This window comes from Rhinatrema bivittatum, chromosome 11, assembly GCF_901001135.1.
Source record: "Rhinatrema bivittatum chromosome 11, aRhiBiv1.1, whole genome shotgun sequence".
Taxonomy (NCBI): Eukaryota; Metazoa; Chordata; class Amphibia; order Gymnophiona; family Rhinatrematidae; genus Rhinatrema; species Rhinatrema bivittatum.
Window position 1 is genome coordinate 21,578,039 of NC_042625.1, and position 18,819 is coordinate 21,596,857.

The 18,819-nt window shown below is 43.0% G+C and overlaps 1 protein-coding gene across 3 annotated transcripts in view; it reads right to left on the reverse strand.

Annotated features, from left to right (window-relative positions):
• WDR66 (WD repeat domain 66) overlaps positions 1–18,819 on the reverse strand; it is a 135,702-nt gene that overhangs the window by 75,831 nt on the left and 41,052 nt on the right. For all 3 annotated transcript variants that reach the window (XR_003851890.1, XM_029570942.1, XM_029570941.1), the window contains exons 12-15: positions 17,796–18,046; positions 17,548–17,699; positions 10,118–10,291; positions 9,313–9,497 (exon numbers count right to left, since the gene is read on the reverse strand). Coding sequence is in view for 2 of the 3 variants with exons in the window: in XM_029570942.1 (XP_029426802.1) it covers positions 9,313–9,497; positions 10,118–10,291; positions 17,548–17,699; positions 17,796–18,046 (762 nt within the window). In the remaining variant the exon portion in view is untranslated. The remainder of the gene's footprint in view (positions 1–9,312; positions 9,498–10,117; positions 10,292–17,547; positions 17,700–17,795; positions 18,047–18,819) is intronic.

The following is an 18,819-nucleotide window of genomic DNA, read 5'->3' on the forward strand; positions in this document are numbered from 1 at the left end:
AAACAGTCTGAAACTGCAAGGCAAGTTGTTTTCTTTAATGAGAAATCTCTTAACTAGAACAGGAGGGGGAAATCAGTAAAATCTGAGCTGCTGCAGCTATATCACACACAGACTGCTTTCTATGTACCATTATATTCCTCCTCCCATAGTAGCACAATAATTGGTGACTTTATTCAAATCCAGCCAGCTACAGCTGAATTTCTGTTTGCAGGAAACAAATAAACCAGCAATTACTTCTGATGAGAGACTGTCATCCCTGACAATTGCATTCTTTGAGCTTTTCTTTAGCACATAAGCATTTTCAGATAAATCTCACTTAAAACTAAATCATCAGTTCATTTGTTTATATCTGTTTAGCCTCAGGATCTTTTTTTTTTTTTAATTTACAATATGATTTTCTGCAAATTGTAGAAGACTGGTGATTGCTATGTTTAATTTTTGAGAGGTCTGAACCATCTTGGGACAATCATGTCATTTATTGATTATTTTGCCAGCTATTCTAGAATTGGCATAACAAATTTTGATGTTTTGAATGTAATCAATAAGAATAAAGCATGACTGATATTGGTATTTGTTGGCCAGGAAACCCAATTTAAGACATAAAGCTCATTTTCAACTGGGCCCTAAGATAAAAATTTCTGAAAACTACGCAAGGCATTAATGTAAATACAATATGGCTCCTGCAAAAATGATATTGCCAAATGTGTAAACAGGTGGCGAGGAATCTGTGAATTACAATGTTTTTGGTCTTGTTTGCAAGGGCAGCTTCTCCTATAGGCCATCTAGGGCAGTGTCTACATACAATATTTTAATGATAATCAAAAAATTTAAAATTGTAAAAAGTGATCTAGCAGGACTGGAAAGACTCACTTAGCTGTTTATTTTTTTTAATTTATTTTGAAGAATTTGATTCCCCACCTATTGCCAATGGCACCGAGGTGGTTTACAATAAAATCACATCAATAACACCTTACAGTAATAAACTTACAAAAAAATTCTACTAAAACAGTCAGTACAGTAAAATTAGTTCAGACCCCAAGCACTTTAATAACTTCATTCATTATTCAGTTTCATTCCTGCCCCATTTTATTGCCTCTCCCTTACTCTCTCATCCCCTTAGATTCATACATCTCCATTCACCTCCTGACATGCTTTTGTGAAGAACCACAATTTTACTTTCTTTCTGAAATACAAATAAATTTAGCTCCTCACAGACAAAAATAACTGAGTGCAAACCATCACACTGATGTCAAATCACTTTCAAAGATGGTAAAATTAGGAACTCTTGCTGAGAAGAACTGAAAAGCTGACTTGGTTTGCAACTACTTAGACACTCTGCTAAATAGTTTGTGAGACCTCTTCATAGGCAATTAAAAATTGGGCGTAGTACGTCAAATTTTGATCTAATTTCTATCAGCAGCCCATGGAGAGAACACAGAATGGGGGTTATAATAATCATATTTCCTTGCTTCTCTACAAGAAGCTTGATTACCAACTCTACAATAATTGCAGTCTCTTAGTACTTGTCTCAAGGAGACCTTGGTACAGAGAGTTACAATAATCAAATCTGCTTGTTATAGAAGAATGAACAAGATCAGCTAAGTCTAACCAATGCAGTGGGCTGTCACGCAATGGTGGCCACAACGCTATAATGGATACAATGGTTTTTAAAACATTTTTCCTGGGAATTTCAATGTTATAACAAAGAAATTCCATGAAAAAAGAAAATTGGTTCTTACCTGCTAATTTTTGTTCCTGTAGTACCATGGATCAGTCCAGACTCCTGGGTTATTCATCCCTGCCAGCAGATGGAGACAGAGAAAGTTTTACTGACACTGCCTCATAAACCCCAGTGCCACCTGCAGTTCCTCAGTATAGATCTGTACCCAAGCATAAAGCAGAAAATCCAATGCCCCAAACAACAAAGCAAAAATTATTGAAAAACTTTGAAAACTGATTCAAACAAATCTGTATTCATAAGACAACATTAGAGCTGAGCAGGCGACTCTCCTCCTCTTGGTAAAAACGGGTGGGTTCTGGACTGATCCGTGGTACTACAGGAACGAAAATCAGCAGGTAAGACCCAATTTTCTTTTCCTTGTATGTACCCGGATCAGTCCAGACTCCTGGGATGTACCAAAGCCCCCTATTTAGGGTGGGACCTGGAGAGTCCCGCTCGCAGAACACTCTCGCCAAAAGGAAGGAGAACCTGAAGCTCCCACATCCAAACAAGTGTCGCGCAAACGTATGCAGCGACTTCCAAGTCACTGCCCTGCAAATCTCGAGGAGACACCAGCTGCGCCTCCGCCCAGGAGGTTGTCTGCAAACGCGTAGAATGAGCACGCAAGCCCTCCAGAATCTCCCGACCAGCAGTAATGTAGGTGGAACCAATGGCCTCTTTCAACCAATGCGCAATAGTAGCCTTAGAAGCTTTGAAACCTTGTTTCGTGCTGCTCCACAAAACAAAAAGTGATCGAACCTTCTGAAATCATTTGTCACCTCAAGATAGCGCAATAGAGAACGCCGAACATCTAACAGCTTGAGCTCTTCCGCATGTGGAATGGATGCATCCATCATTGGGAAGGCTGGAAGCTCCACCAGCTAGTTGACATGAAAAGTGGAAACCACTTTAGATAGAAAGAAAGGCACTGACCTCAACAAAACCCCCAAATCCGAAATTTGGAGGAAGAGATCCCAACAGAACAAAGCTTGCAACTCCAAAATCAGCCTAGCAGAGCATATCGCTACTAGAAAAACTACCTTAAGAGTCAAGTCTTTCAGCGTCGCTCTCCGGAGAGGCTCAAAAAGTGCTGCACACAAACCGCGGAGGACTAGATTAAGGTTCCAGGATGGACAAACTTTCCTAAGTGGAGGCCGCAAATTCCTTGTTCCTCTGATGAACCTGATAACATCCGGATGAGGTGAGATAACGGAATCCCCGATCTTGCCACAAAGGCAGCCCAAGGCCACCACCTGAACTCTAAGGGAGCTAGGAGATAAGCCTTTAGCAAACCCGTCTTGCAGAAAGGACAAAATATCGGGAATGGGGGACTGGAGAGCACTAATTCCATGAGTAGCACACTAGGACTTTAATGCTTTCCATACTATAATGTAAGCTAGATTAGTGGACTTTCTCCTGCATTGCAATAAGGTGGTGACGACAGATTCCGGATAACCTTTATACCTTAACCTCCGCCTTTCAAAACCCAAGCTGCAAGACAAAAGTGATTGGCCTGGTTTGAAAATATGGGACCCTGACGAAGAAGGCCCTTTAGATGACCAAAACGAATCGGGCCATCCACCACCAGGTTGATGAGATCCGTGAATCAAGGACACCGCAGCCACTCTGGAGTGACCAAAATCATTTCCCTGTGATATTTCTCTATGCGACGCAACACCTTGCCCACCAATGGCCAAGGAGGGAACACATAGGGCCTGATTTTAAAAAGCATTTACTCGAGTAAAACAGGGTTTTACTCGAGTAAATGCACTTTACTTGAGTAAGTGGGCTTTTGAAAATGCTATAATATATGCCATTGAATTGTCCATAGGATTTACTTGTGTAAGTGCACTTTACTCCAGTAAATGGCTTTTGAAAATTGCTACAATAGTAGTTACATTTACATGTGTAACTCCTTTTGAAAATTACCCCCATAAAGCATAACCCCCTGATGCCAAGGCAGGACTAGAGCATCAATGCCTTCAGCACCGTGCTGTCGCCTTCAACTGAAGAATCGAAATGCTTTGGCATTCTGACGAGTTGCCATTAAATCCATGGGAGGTGACCCCCAACGATCGCTGATGAGCTGCATCGCGGCTTCCAACAATTCCCACTCGCTTGGATCTAACTGAGTCTGACTTAGGAAATTTGCTTGAACATTTTCAACCCCAGCTATGTAAGACACAACTATTCCCTCTAGGTGGGACCCTGCCCAATGAATCAAGGCTTGTGCTTCCTGAGCTACCGACTGACTCTTGGTTCCGCCCTGCCGATTGATGTATGCCACTGTTGTCGCACTGTCGGAAAGAATCCGTACTGAGTGCCATTTTATCAATGGTAAGAACTCCTTCAAGGCTAACCAGACCGCCCTGGTCTCCAAACGGTTAATAGACCATGCAGATTCTCTCACAGACTAAATACCCTGGACTGAATGATGTTGACAAACTGCTCCCCAGCCAGAGAGACTGGCATCGGTAGTAACTATCACCCAAGTCTGGCACTTCGAGGTCCATTCTGCAAAGAAGACTGGGGGTCTGAAGCCACCACGACAGACTGTCTCTGGCCATGCCCTCGAGAGGTAACTAACGGCAAGTGAAATTCTTCAGAGATTGGCTTCCCCCATGCCAAAAGCGCCCTTTGCAATGGCCTCATATGGAAAAATGCCCACGGAACCAATTCCAATGTCGAAGTCATGGAGCCTAGAACCTATAAATAAACCCATACTTTGGGAACTCGCAAGTTCAACAACCAGTGGATCCGATTCTGCAGATTGAGCACTCATTCTTTCGAAAGATACACCCTGCTGAGCATTGAACCGAGCGCCCAAGTACTCCAAGGATTGAGTCAGAGACAAATGACTCTTTGCCAGGTTTACTACCCAGCCGAGAGACTGAAGAACCTCAAGAACTCTGTTGACCGACTGAAGACAGAGAGCTTCCGATTTCACCCTGATAAGCCAATTGTCCAGATATGGGTGCACCAGGACTCCCTCCTTCCGAAGCGCCACCACTACCACCACCATCACCTTGGTGAAGGTGCGTGGAGCTGTGGCTAGTCTGAAAGGAAGGGCCCGAAACTGAAAATGCTGGCCTAGCACCATGAAGCGGAGAAAGCGCTGGGAGTCCAGGTGGATTGGAATATGCAGATAGGCCTCTGCGAGATCCAAGGATGCCAAAAATTCCCCCTTGTGAACAGCCGCTATCACTGAACTCAAAGTCTTCATCCAAAAGCGGGGAACTTTGAGGGCAGCATTCACCTTCTTCAAATCAAGGATGGGCTGGAATGTGCCCTCCTTCTTTGAGACTACAAAATAGATGGAGTAGCGACCCGTGCGAACTTCCGCAGAGGGGACTGGTATCACTGCTCCCAAGCTCTGGAGACACGCTAGGGTCTCCTGCACCACCAACTGCTTGCTCACTGGACCACAGGGGGGAATTAGAAAAAGTTTGCAAACAGGTCGAGAAAAATCTAAAACTTAGACATCTTTTATACCCTCTGCCATCTGCTAGAGACAGAGAAATACTGAGGAACTGCAGATGGCACTGGGGTTTATGAGGCAGTGTCAGTAAAACTTTCTCTGTCTCCATCTGCCTGCAAGGTTGAATAACCCAGGAGTCAGGACTGATCTGGGTACATACAGGGAAAATGACTTTTCCACTGATTTTTCTCCTGTTTGTTATAACAAAGTCATTTTTCCACTGATTTTAGTGTTATAACATTGAAATTCCCAGAGAAAATAAAACTGAAAATGAAGATCCCTACGTATACACTAAAGTTTTGCTGCACCCTGTGCATGTTATCTGAGTGAGCAGACACATGATTTCAACCTGGCCACCCAATGAGGGTGGTCAACCAGTCAGGTACTTGCTCGGTGCAGCTCTCAGGCTCCAGTAGTTGCCTGAGGATGGGCTCAGAATTAGACATGCCGAGATAGAAGTGTTAAAGCTAGAACTGCCACCTCTTCCCACTGAGATGGGCCCTAAATCCTGCCAGGTACCACACACACACACACACACACACACACACATACACACTCACACAAGCTCCCTCTGAACCTCTCTCACATACACACACCCTCACACAGGCTCCCTGTCTTTCTTGCACACACTTTCTCACACAAGCTCCCTCTCTCTCTCTCGTACATATATACTCTCTCACAGACTGGTAGATTTTAAAACCCCTAAGAGGACTAAAGGCAAGAGATGCATGCATGACTTGGCCTGGCGTGCACCGCGCATATTTTGAAACCTGTGTTGGTATGCGCACATCTCCCGTTACGCGCACAAATCACAAATATCCAAAAAGAGGAGGGGCGAGGAGGGCTCTGGCCAGGGCATTGGCAGGCTGAGCCTGTAAAATGGAACTGCTGCCCTATGAAGAAAGGCTAAAGAAGTTAGGGCTGTTCAGTTTGGAGAAGGGACGACTGAGGGGGGATATGCTAGAACTACAAAATTATGAAAGGACTTGAACAAGTTAATGTAAATTGGTTATTTACTCTCTCAGATAATAGAAGGTCGAGGGGGCACTCCATGAAGTTAGCAAGTAGCTCATTTAAAACAAACTGAAGAAAATTCTTTTTCAGTCAGCGCATAGTTAAGCTCTGGAATTCATTGCCAGAGGATGTGGTTACAGCAGTTAGTGTAATTGGGTTTAAAAAAAGGTTTGGAGAAGTTCCTAGAGGATAAATCCATAAACTGCTATGATGGTAATTAATAAGCTTGTGATCTATCTAATGTTTGCGTACTTGCCAGGTTCTTATGACCTGGATTGGCCACTGTTGGAAACAGGATACTGGGCTTGATGGACCCTTGGTCTGACCCAGTATGGCATATCTTATGTTCTATGTTCTTATTTACGTACATAAGCGCACGCCATGATCCCCTACCGCGTAACTTTACTTCTGCTATGGACGGCGTGCAAGACATGTAACAAAAAAAAAAAAAATAAACTAGGCTAGTAAGCGGGGTTTTAAAGGTTGGGGCTAATAGGATAAATGGGAAGCAAGTTAGCTATTTATCCCAAGAGGGTTTACTAAATCCTCTTCTTTACTAGGGCGTATTGGGAACAAATTGGGGAAACAGATAATTGCATCTGTGTGTGTATCTACTAAAATTCCCCCTACTTCTGCATCTGAGTCGCCATTTGCAAGCAAATGCATGCATCAATATAAAATCGTGCGCACATGTACATGCGTTTAGCCGATTTTATAAAACACGTGTGTATGTTACAAAATCACCATGCACATGTGCACAGGTCTTAAAATTTACCTCAAAGGCTCCCTCTCTCTCTCTTGCAAACACACAAACACCACCCTTCTCATAGGCTACCTCTCTCTTTCGCACATACACTCATATACACTTTCACTACACACACACACATCCTTTGCACAGGCTCCCTCTCTCTCACACACACACAATCCTTCTCTTAAATACGCACACACAAGCCCTTTCTCACACATACTCTCACTCACACAAAGGATCCCAATCTCTTACTCACATACACACTCCCTCACACAGGTTCCCCTCTCTCTCCCACACACACACACATAGGCACCCCACAGCACATTTCTCTTTCACACAGGTTCATGAGCACTGTTGTCTTGCCTCTCATGCTGGGTCTTCTCTGCTGCCAGGCCTGCCTATCTTCGCCGTGAGTGGGATAGGTTCTGCTCGCAGCCCACTGGCAATCCTCATCTTTATCCACGAGCAGGATGTGTTCTGCTTACAGCCCACTGGGCCTTCCTCCAAATTTTGCACGGAAAATACAAAATTTGCATGGGAGGGGAAATCTGTGCAAATTCTGCACTCCGCAGTAACACCAAATTCCCCTAGGAGTTATCCATTATTAACATCTTCAAAAAAATGCAACAGATTTGTGAGGCAAGATTTCCCTTGGGCAAATCTGTGTCCCATTAAACCAGGTCTTTCTATATGTCCTATGATTTTGTTCTTTAGCATAGTCTATAATTTCCCAGATCATCTCTGGAACCTTTTTTAAAGATCAGTGTTGCATTGTTCATCCTCCATTCTTCAAGTACGACAGATCATTTTAATGATAGGTTACAAATTACTAGTAATATATCTGCAATTTCATTTTTTAGTTTTTTCAGAATTTTGGTGTAAACCATCTGATCCAGGTGATTAGTTGGTCATTCTGCTCTATTATGTCATCCAGGTTCACCATGATGTGTTTCAATTCTTCCAAATCATCACCATTAAATACTGTTTCTGGGACAGGTATCTCCCCAACATCCTCTCCAGTAAACACTGAAGCAAAGAAATCATTTAGTCTTTCCACTATGGCCTTTGTCTTCTCTAAATGCCCCTTTTAAACCCTTGCTCATCTAACGGTCCAACCAACTCCTCACAGGATTCCTGCTTCAGATATATTTTAAAAGTTTTTATTATGAGTTTTTGCCTCTATGGCCAATTTCTTTTCAAATTCTCTCTTAGCCTGTCTATCAATTACATTTAACTTGCCAATGCTTATGCTTTTTCCTATTTTCTACAGTTGGACCCTTTTTCCAATTTTTGAAAGAAGTTCTTTTGGCTAAAATAGCCTCTTTCACCTCACATTTTAACCATGTCGGCATTCATTTTCTCTCCCTCTCACCTTTTTTAATGCATGGAATATATCTAGTCTGGGCTTCTAAGATAGTATTTTTAAACAATTTCTACTTCTGATAACTCTTAATCTTTATAGCTGCAACTTTTAGTTTTTTCTAACTATTTTCTTCATTTTATCAGTCTCCCTTTTAAAAGTTAAATGCCAGTGCAGTAGATTTACTTAATATCCTCCCTCCAGTCATTAAGCCAAATCTGATTGCATTATGATCACTGTTGCCGAGCAGCCCCACTACCATTACCTCTTGCACCAAATCCTGTATTCCGCTAAGAATTCGGTCTAAAATGGCTCCCCCTCACATCAGTTCTCAGACCAGCTGCTTCATGAAACAGTCTTTTATTTCATCTAGAAATTTTACCTCACTAGCACGTCTTGATGCTACATTTACCCAATCAATATTGAGTTAGGTGAAATCTCTCATTACTGTGCTGCCAAATTTGTTAACATCCCTAATTTCTCTTAGCATTTCATCATCTGTCTGTTCATTTTGACCAGTTGGATTGCAGCATACCCCCACTGCTATACAGTTGGAAATAATGCAATATATAAACAGTAGAAGCTTAAAAAGGTCTACAATTTGTTTTGTAGCTGGAGGAGTCAACATGAATGACAGGAGGATACTTTGCAACAAAATTAATTGAGCTGGAAACAGAAAAACTAGGAGACTGACTGCTCAGCCATACTGTTGCTGCACAGGAGACTGAGGTTGGCATTTCCTGTCCGATGGAATTGGCAAGGTTTGAGTACATAGTGGAGGTAATATGCTTAAGCTCCAGGGAACAAGGAGAGAAGCTGGATATTGCTATTATGACAACCTCTAATGCCACTTTTACAGCAGCAAAGAGTTCAGTTTCAGAAGAGATTTTCCCTCTAATGCTTAGCCAGCAGGGATACTTGCAACACTCAGTCAGATCACCTGAAAAGAAAGGTTAGACAGTACAAATAAAATGAGATTAAAATAATTATACCTGCACATTTTAGTAATAGTGTTATAAAGCTTCACTTTGTACTGATCATTGGCCATGATAATAAAATGTTCTTTAGTAATAGCTGGATACCAGGCTAAACACAATGGGATGGCACTCTGTTCAATGCGATCACTGCTCAGTATCAGAAGGTTATCTCTAGTGCTTCTGGTTAAATCATATTCCACCTGAAGGGAAAAAATGTAACACAGTTAGATTGCTAAAGAAAGCAGCAGTGTTAAAGAAAAAACATTTAGCAATTTCAAAGGCAGTTAAAAGAAGAATATCAATCATGCAGTCTCTTTTAAATTATAATTTCTATTTAATTCCTATATTAGCATTGAAAGTAGAGGTTCTAAATGCCAGCCTGTTTTTCAGGATATTCACACTGAATATGCATTAAGGTGTGCATGGAAAAATTTGGTATTTCATTTTAATTTTTTTTTCATACAGTTTAATTTTCATTTTGTTTCATACGTTTTTAGTGCATGCTATGTGGAAATTGTGCACCCTAAAATATTTTATTATGGTTAAAAAGGGAAACATGAATATAACTAAAAAAAGAGTCAATATTTTAAGCCACTTGGCGAATGCTGCTGCTGCTGAAAGACACCGGCACTCTGAGCATTTAACAGTTCTTCAGGATGCATGCTAGGACTGTAAGTATGGGGCCATTTCCAACAACTACATGATGTTAAATATCCATATGAATACATTTTCTATCAAATTATATCAAATATTGCCTCAAGAACCTACGCATGAGTTAAAAAAAAATACTATGATGGACCAAAGGTGCAGCCTTACTAACCAGAATTCTGTCCATCCCCAGAGACAGGAGTCGTGGCTCATCAGTATCCAGGTGAATCCCAAAGATTATACTTTGAATGGGTTTATAATGAGTGCAGTGCCTTCCAAAATAGTCCCAGAACTTCCTATCATTTTTGCTTATTATCTTAAAAACAGTCACTGTGAATTCTTCATCCTGAAATAAACATTAAATGGTATAAAATCTATCAGCAATATTTTAACTTATTCTTCAATATGAAGTTTTCTGAAATCGCATGAAGAACAAAGATGTACAATATAAAAGGCTTCCTTGTTTCCTTTCTTATTAGGAAGATGTGCAATCCAGTGTCTCCCATATTCATGTGTCACTGCTTCCATTAAAGGCACTCTTGAATTCAAAATAAAGGAAATTTGGTTCTTACCTGCTAATTTTCATTTCTGTAGTACCACAGATCACGCCAGACTCCTGGGTTTTGCCTCCCTTCCAGCAGATGGAGACAGAAAACTTTTTCTACACCACTGGCATATAACCTGATGTACCACCTTCAACCTCTCCAGTACCCAAGCTGATACTAAAACAACAAAAAAGCCTGAATGAGCAGAGAAAAATACAAACTGATAACTATGATACAGAATTTAAAGTCCGAGAAAAAAAACCTGTGTCAATTCTTCAGATAACTAAACACAGACAAGACAGACAGTACGAGCAGACTCTCCAGAGCTGGGTGGGTTTTAGACTGATCTGTGGTACTACTGGAACGAAAATTAGCAGGTAAGAACAAATTTTCCTTTCCCTATATGTACCCAGATCAGTCCAGACTCCTGGGATTTACCAAAGCTTCCCTACCCTGGGTGGGACTACAAGAGTACCGCTCTGATGATGCCCTCTCCGAAACCAACAGTGTCCGGAGCTTGGACATCCAATCTATAATGTCTGGCAAAGGTATGCAATGACTTCCAGTCACTGCCCGGCAAATCTCCTGAGGAGAAACTGACACTCTGCCCAGGAGGCAGCTTGAGAGCGGGTCGAATGAGCTCACAATCCCTCTGGAACTGGACGGCCACGACAAATATAAGCCGCACCGATAGCCTCTTTCAACCAACGAACAATCGTAGCCTTAGAAACTTTTTGACCCTTTTTTGCACCATCCACAGCACAAAGAGGAGATCTGACATCTGAAACTGTTTGTCATCTCCAAATACCGTAACAAGGCCCGCCTAACATCCAAACGCCTCGGCCACCCTCTTCAATATATACCTACTCCCAGTCTGTCAATTCATCTCAAGTCTAGGCATCACATTCTTTTTGTATGCCGATGACATTCAATTACTCATCCCAATAACATCTACCATCGAAGATGCTATCCGCCTCACAGTAAACCACCTCACCTCGATCAGAAACTTCCTGAACCAACTAAAGTTATGCCTCAATATGAACAAAACTGAATGCAACCTCATAAAAAGAAACAAACCAGAGCAAATATCCCAAATGCCTTCTATTCAAATTGACAACATTAACATCCAACTGAAGAACCCTGTAAAAGACCTCAGTATCTGGATAGACAACGAACTGAACCTCAAAAAATGCATCGCAATGAAACGAAGAAGGTTTTCACAAACTTCATATACCTTAAACCACTTTTACACCTGCATGATTTCAGAACCGTTCTACAATCACTCATTTTCTCAAGTCTCGACTATTGCAATGCGATTTTCATCGGCCTTCACAAATCTACACTGAAACCTTTACAATTACTGCAAAATGCCGCGGCCAGAGTACTTACCGGCAAGAAGAAATATGAACACATCACCCAGTTCTGATGAATCTCCATTGGCTACCGATCATACAAAGGATCAAGTACAAGACATTAACTACTCTACACAATGAAATCTACAAAGAAGACAACACCTCCCTTGATCACATGATTCAACTGCACAAAACACCACGCACGACAAGAAACACTGGCAAATTGCAACTAATCATACCCTCCCCTTCCCTCTACTAAACTATCCAACACCAGGAATAGAGCCTTCTCTATTGCAGGACCAAAAGCATGGAACTCTCTACCAGACTACCTAAGTTCAATCAGGGACTCCAAATCTTTCAAAAAATAACTTAAAACATGGTTATTTTGACAAACATTCACAGATGGAGTTGGATAATCTAATCCCTTATCTTAAGACTCACTCCCTCTACCAGCCATGCTTTATTAAATCCTCCTCACCCTGACATATATCTTTTACCATCTCACTTCTAATTATGTCATGTATTTATTTTATTTTATACTTCCCTAATTCCCTAGAACCCTTCCCTTTCCACCTAACCATCTCACCTATAAATAAATCGCTCTAACATACCCCTGCGCGATGTTACTTTTAAATTATTTCCCTAATTGCTTAACATCACATGTTCAATCACAGCAAGACCGATTTGTAGGTCGTTCTCTTTTATATCTGTTTTTACTTTTTTGCTATTTGCCGAAATGTTACTTGTTATCTACATACGGTTCTAATTGTGCGTTATGAATACGTTTTATGTATGAAGTTGTTTACACTGTAAACCGGAGTGAAGGCAACCTGCTATACTTCGGTATAAAAAAGAGTCTAAATAAATAAATAAACAAATAAATAAATAAAACTCCGAGGCATGAGGCGAATCAGATGGAAGATCCTGAAAAGCCGGAAGTTCCACCAATTGACTCAAGTGGCACGCAGACACCACTTTAGGGAGAAAAGACAGAACTGTCCTCAAAGAGACACCTGAATCTGATATCTGCAAGAAAGGCTTCCTGCAGGACAAGGCCTGAATTTCTGAGACCCTTCTGGCCGAACAAATAGCTACCAAGACGACCACCTTCAGTGTAAGATCCTTAATGGTAGCCCTTTTAAGAGACTCGAATGGCGCCATACACAAGCCCCGAAGGACCAAATTAAGCTTTCAGGTCGGACAAATAGCTCGAGATGGAGGGCGCAAATATTTGGCCCCCTAAGGAAATGCACCACATCAGGATGTGCCACTAGTGGCCTGCCACGGACCTTGCCTCTAAACCCGGCTAAGGCAGACACCTGTATTCGCAAAGAGTTATATGATAAATCTTTCACTAGTCCATTCTGCAAAAAGGACAGAATCTGGGACACCGAGGCTCTCTGAGGGTCAACGTCCTTAGGCGCACACCAAGACTCGAAAACCCTCCACACCCTCGCATAAGCCAAGGAGATGGAACTTCCGAGCCTGTAACAAAGTGGCAATGACATCCTCTGGATATCCCTTCTTTCTCATACGCTGCCTCTCAAAAGCCAAGCCACTAGAAAAAAGTGATCCGCCTCATCGAAAAATACTGGACTTTGATGAAGCAGGTTTGGAAGGTGACCCAGTCTCAACAGACCGTCCACTGACAGATTGATCAGATCTGCAAACCACGGCCAATGCGGCCACTCTGGAGCCACCAAGATCACGCTTCCTGGGTGGATCTCTATCCTTCTGAGAAGTCTGTCCACCAGAGGCCATGGTGGAAACACATAAAGGAGAACGTCGGTGGGCTACGGAAGAACCAGGGCGTTGACCCCTTCCCCTCCTCGCTCTCTCCTGCAACTGAAGAAGCGAGGGTTATTTACACTTTCGGTTATTTACACTTTTGGATAATAGAAGGACTAGGGGGCATTCCATGAAGTTAGCAAGTAGCACATTTAAGGCTAATCGGAGAAAATTCTTTTTCACTCAACGCACAATTAAGCTCTGGAATTTGTTGCCAGAGGATGTGGTTAGTGCAGTTAGTGTAGCTGGGTTCAAAAAAGGTTTGGATAAGTTCTTGGAGGAGAAGTCCATTAATGGCTATTAATCAAGTTACTTAGGGAATAGCCACTGCTATTAATTGCATCAGTAGCATGGGATCTTCTTGGTGTTTGGGTAATTGCCAGGTTCTTGTGGCCTAGTTTGGCCTCTGTTGGAAACAGGATGCTGGGCTTGATGGACCCTTGGTCTGACCCAGCATGGCAATTTCTTATGTTCTTATGAGGGGCTTTGGCATTCCTCTGAGTTGCCATGAGATCTACGTGGGGAACCCCCCATCTGTGCACAATTAGACTCATCGCTTTGTCAGAGAGCTCCCATTCTGCAGGATCTAACCACTGACGGCCGAGGAAATCTGCTTGCACATTGATCCCACTATGTGTGAAGCCGCTATCTGAGCTTTGTGCTGTTCCACCCAAGACATTAGCTGCTCCGCTTCCCGAGCCACAGCTCGACTCTTGGTCCCTCCTTGACGACTGATATAGGCTACCGTAGTCGAGTTGTCGGGCAAGATCCTGACCGGGTGATCTCGAACAAGGGGTAAGAACTCCTGGAGAGCCAAATGCACTGCCCGAATCTCTAGGTGATTGATAGACCACGATGCTTCCTGCAGCAACCATTGCCCCTGGGCTGACCAGGACTGGCCAACTGCTCCCCAGCCAAAGAGGCTGGCATCTGTGGTTACGACTATCCATTGTGGAACCTCCAAGTCCACCCTACCGAGGGATTGTAAACATTGCATCACCCTCTCCACCACTTGATTGCACAAGTCCCGCGACTTTGCTCGAATCAGCCAGTCGTCTAGATATGGGTGTACCAGAACTTCCTCTCTCCTGAGGGTCGCGGCCACCACTACCATTACCTTGGTGAAAATTCGTGGGGTTGTCGCTAGGCCGAACGGGAGGGCGCAAAATTGAAAATATTCCCCCCTGAGAAACCTCTGATGCTTGGAATGGATCCCGATGTGCAGGTGGGCCTCTGTCAAATCCAAAGACGCCAGGAACTTCCCTGTCCAAACCGCTGCTATGACGGATTGCAAGGTTTCCATTTGAAAACAGGGCATTTTGAGGGCCAGGTTCACCTTTAGGTCCAGAATTGGACAAACGGTGCCCTCTTTTTTGGGAACTACAAAATAGATGGAATAACGGCCCTTGCCTCTCTCAAGTGGAGGGACTGGAACTATGGCCCCAACAGACGCAGAGCTCGAGAGTTTACCGCACCACCAGCTGCTTGCCTGCCGGACCATAAGGGGAACACAGGAAAAGATTTTTGAGCGCCCGACCAAACTCTAAAGTGTATCCTCTTTCTATCATGTCCAAGACCCACTGGTCTGACATAATCTTGGCCCACTCCTTGTAAAAAAACATAAGTTGAGCCCCTATCCTTCGGCTGGAGGAGTGGACTAGCCTCGTTTCATTGGGAAGGCTTGATCTTCAGCTGCCGCACAGACTTGTGAAACAGGAAGGTCTTAGCCGGGCCCCGTAAGCCCACCATGACCGGGACCCCTACCTCGGTGTCGGAGTCCACTCAAGGAGCCAGAATATCCAACTCCGCCAGGACAGCAGGGATCAGGGCAACTAACTCGTCTCTCTGAAAGTCTCTCTGAAAAAGACGGAGCACTTTAGGATCATCCCCATCCACAGAAGGAACCTCAGCCGTATCTTCTAAAAGACCCTGGGAATGAGGTCTGGCTCTGCGTCCAGGGTGACATCCTCCAGCGAGCCATCCGGGAGGGTCTCCTCCAAAGACCCTCCCCTCCGGAGGCCCCAACGACGAAGGGCCACGAATCCTCTGGACCCTAGTGGCCGCCAAGGATCTCGAAGACTTGGGGTTCCCGCTGGACAAACATTCTGCCGCCCTGCGCTTACAAGAAGGCTGCGCCGTGGCTTAGCAGGCAAGAAAGACTTTGTGCATTAAAAGCACAAATTCTGGGGAAAAGGGAGACAAACTATCTGAATCAAACTCCATAGGATCAGAATCCTCCGGGCTTAAATCGGGAGGGCAGAGAGCACTGGAGGGAGATCCTCCTCCCCACCCTTCCTACACCCTCTTGAGTCTTCCTGTCAGGTCTCCAAAATGGCCACCATTACTGCACTCAGCGGGAATAGATTACTGGCATCATGCCATGCTTCCTTTGGCTTGGGCGCAAAGGGACTGACTCTGCCCCTGCCGAAGAGCCTTCACCGGTTGAGAGGCACCGGGAGCAGTGTGAGTCCCGAGACAAACGCGCTGACTCGCAGCCGCACAGGGAGCAACGGAGCTCCTTGGGCATGTTGGCAAATACCGTGAAAGACTCTGAGACAAGCCAAATGGGGGAGAGATAAAATCCTCCGGGGGCAGCGTACAGAAAAAAAGGAGCAGAGAACAGATCCCTGAGCCACCAGTGCCGGGGGAAAGGCAGAAGCAAGGCAGAGAGAGCACTGTTCAAAACCTGAATGAAAACCCTTTTTTTTTTTTTTTTTTTGTAAAAAAACAAAAATCTTTACACGGAGAAACATTAATAAAGAAATAAAGACAGCCTTATCTGGAGAATTGACTCAGGTTTACTCTCCCCCCCAAGGCCCGGACGGTGAGGTAATTGGATCACCAATTTTCAACCTCTGGCGTGGGTAAAGTGGAGCAATTTGGGTCACTAACCCCTGCTTCTAGGAGGGATGGTGCCACCAAGACCTGCCAATCTCCTAGGAGGGAAAACCTTTCCCTCCTTCTTCTCTTTTTGTTTTTTTGGGTTTTTTTAAAGAGATTCAGAACTCCATGTTTTGCACATCCTCCATCTGCTGGAGACAGAGAAAAACTGGAGAGGTTGTAGGTGGTACACCAGGTTATATGCCGGTGTAGAAAACCTTCTCTGATTCCATCTGCTGGAAGGGAGGCAAAACCCAGGAGTCTGGACTGATCTGGGTATGTACAGGGAATTATTATCTCTCTATCAATAGCAACTGGGAAAGTGCATTTAAGGAAGGACTAATATTCCAGTGAATTCTGAAAACACTGCTGCTCCAACAGGTCTTTGATCCATGAAGGTTTTAAATGTCTGTTTTACTCTCTTATAATGCTGTGTGTGTTTTTTAAAGATATATGTTATATCTTTTGATGATTTTATAGTTTATTTATATTTTGTTATTGATTTTTACTTTATGTTCTCAGTTGTTTAATTTTATTTCTTGTATATTGTTGTTCATCGCTTTGAGTATGTTATGGAATTATAGTCTATAAGTATGAAATAATTTATCAATTTATATCCCACTTTCCAGAGAACTGCTCAAGGAGGGTTACAATAAAGCAATAAAATGATATAAAACATGATATTTTATTCTTTCCAAACTAAAAAAAAAAAAGGAAGGATGCACACAAGATTTGGGTTCTACCATAAATACACAACTTCACCTTTGAAATAAGACAACCATCTTCCAGTCCTATCATACTCCATCACATTCCTTCTCTGCTCTTTTTAATCATCGATCATATTTGACCTCCCAACTTCCTCTCCCAACTCCAAATAAAAAAATAGTTGCAATACAGTTGAAGTGATGAAACGACAAAGGTATAGTTCATTTAGATGGAGACCTAATTCAGCCTTTTTTGGTTTACTACGTACAGTATCTCCTGCATACAAAGAGTTACAAAACAATTGAAGATGATTGCTAAAAATTTATACTTACAGCAGTTGCAAGATACTGGGAATCATGAGAAAAGCAGATGTGAGTTACTGAGCCTTTGGAATACAAGAATGTTTCTTGCTTGTCATCTTTCAATGTTAAAGAATCAAGGATGGAGACACTTCCATCTAAGAAACCTACCCCCAGCAAGAAACCTAAAAGATATAGCCAAGAACAATTCAGAAGAATTGTAATCTAAGTTTTTCGGTTTGCAAGTTGATGATCGAGCAGCTTATAAATTAATTCATCACCTGTTGCATCATAGCACAGACACTGAATACTGTTCCACTTTGGATAGGTTTTGCTAGTGATCTGCTGTTTTTGCTTATAGTTCCACAATTTTAGCTTTCCATCGTAGCTTCCTAAGACAAGCAAGGGTTGACAGGGGTGGCAAGCAATGGCATGAATATCTTCATGGGGTTGCTGCATTAACTTCTCAAGCCTTGTCCCATTTGTTGATACATAAAGTGTTGTGCCATCAAGTGTGGAGACCACAAAGTTACTGTACAATGTGAAGAGAAAACCATTAGAGCATTTCATAGCAGCCTTATCAAGTTTTTAAATACCAAGATGTCCTATATTTATTAGCAGATAATGCCAGAAATTTGCATTAACCAAACATTTAAAAGACTTGCAGCTTTCTGATTAGCAGTGGCACTGTCAGTTTCAGTCCTCAAATACCACACAATGGGATTGATTCTAAAGACTGGGACCGGTGCATAAAAATAAATAGTTTTATTAAATACAAAATGAGTTTACAGCGATGTGCAGTCAGGGTGTGGGGCTCAGGGTGAATCTGCCACAGCAGGACCTCACCTAAGATTGAAGAGCAGGGGGAGGGTCCCCTGACCCCACCAAGAGGTTGAAGAGTGAAGGGAGTGAAGACCTGAGATTTATGTCAGGCCTGCTGTCCTTCAGGAACAGGGTGGGACTACCATAATGGCCACCCCAATTCACCACCCTTCCTTTCCAAGGAGACGGCCTTAAGTCCTTAAGAACACAGAGCTGTGAAGTCTGAAGACTTCAGCTTGACTCCCTTACTGTATACAATCTTGAGAAAGTTTCCTGAAAGCTCAAAACAGTACATAGCTTACTAGCCTGCTGCAACAAGAAACATCCATTTTGTTCCATAAAGTAATGTTAATAGCATGTACCACCCTGATGAGGTACCATCATTGATTGACCAACTTCGGCTTGCAGAAAATGGATGCCACCAGCACAGCTGTATCCTCCTTCAGAAGAAGCTAGCCCATTACCCGTCTGGGCCTAAACTTA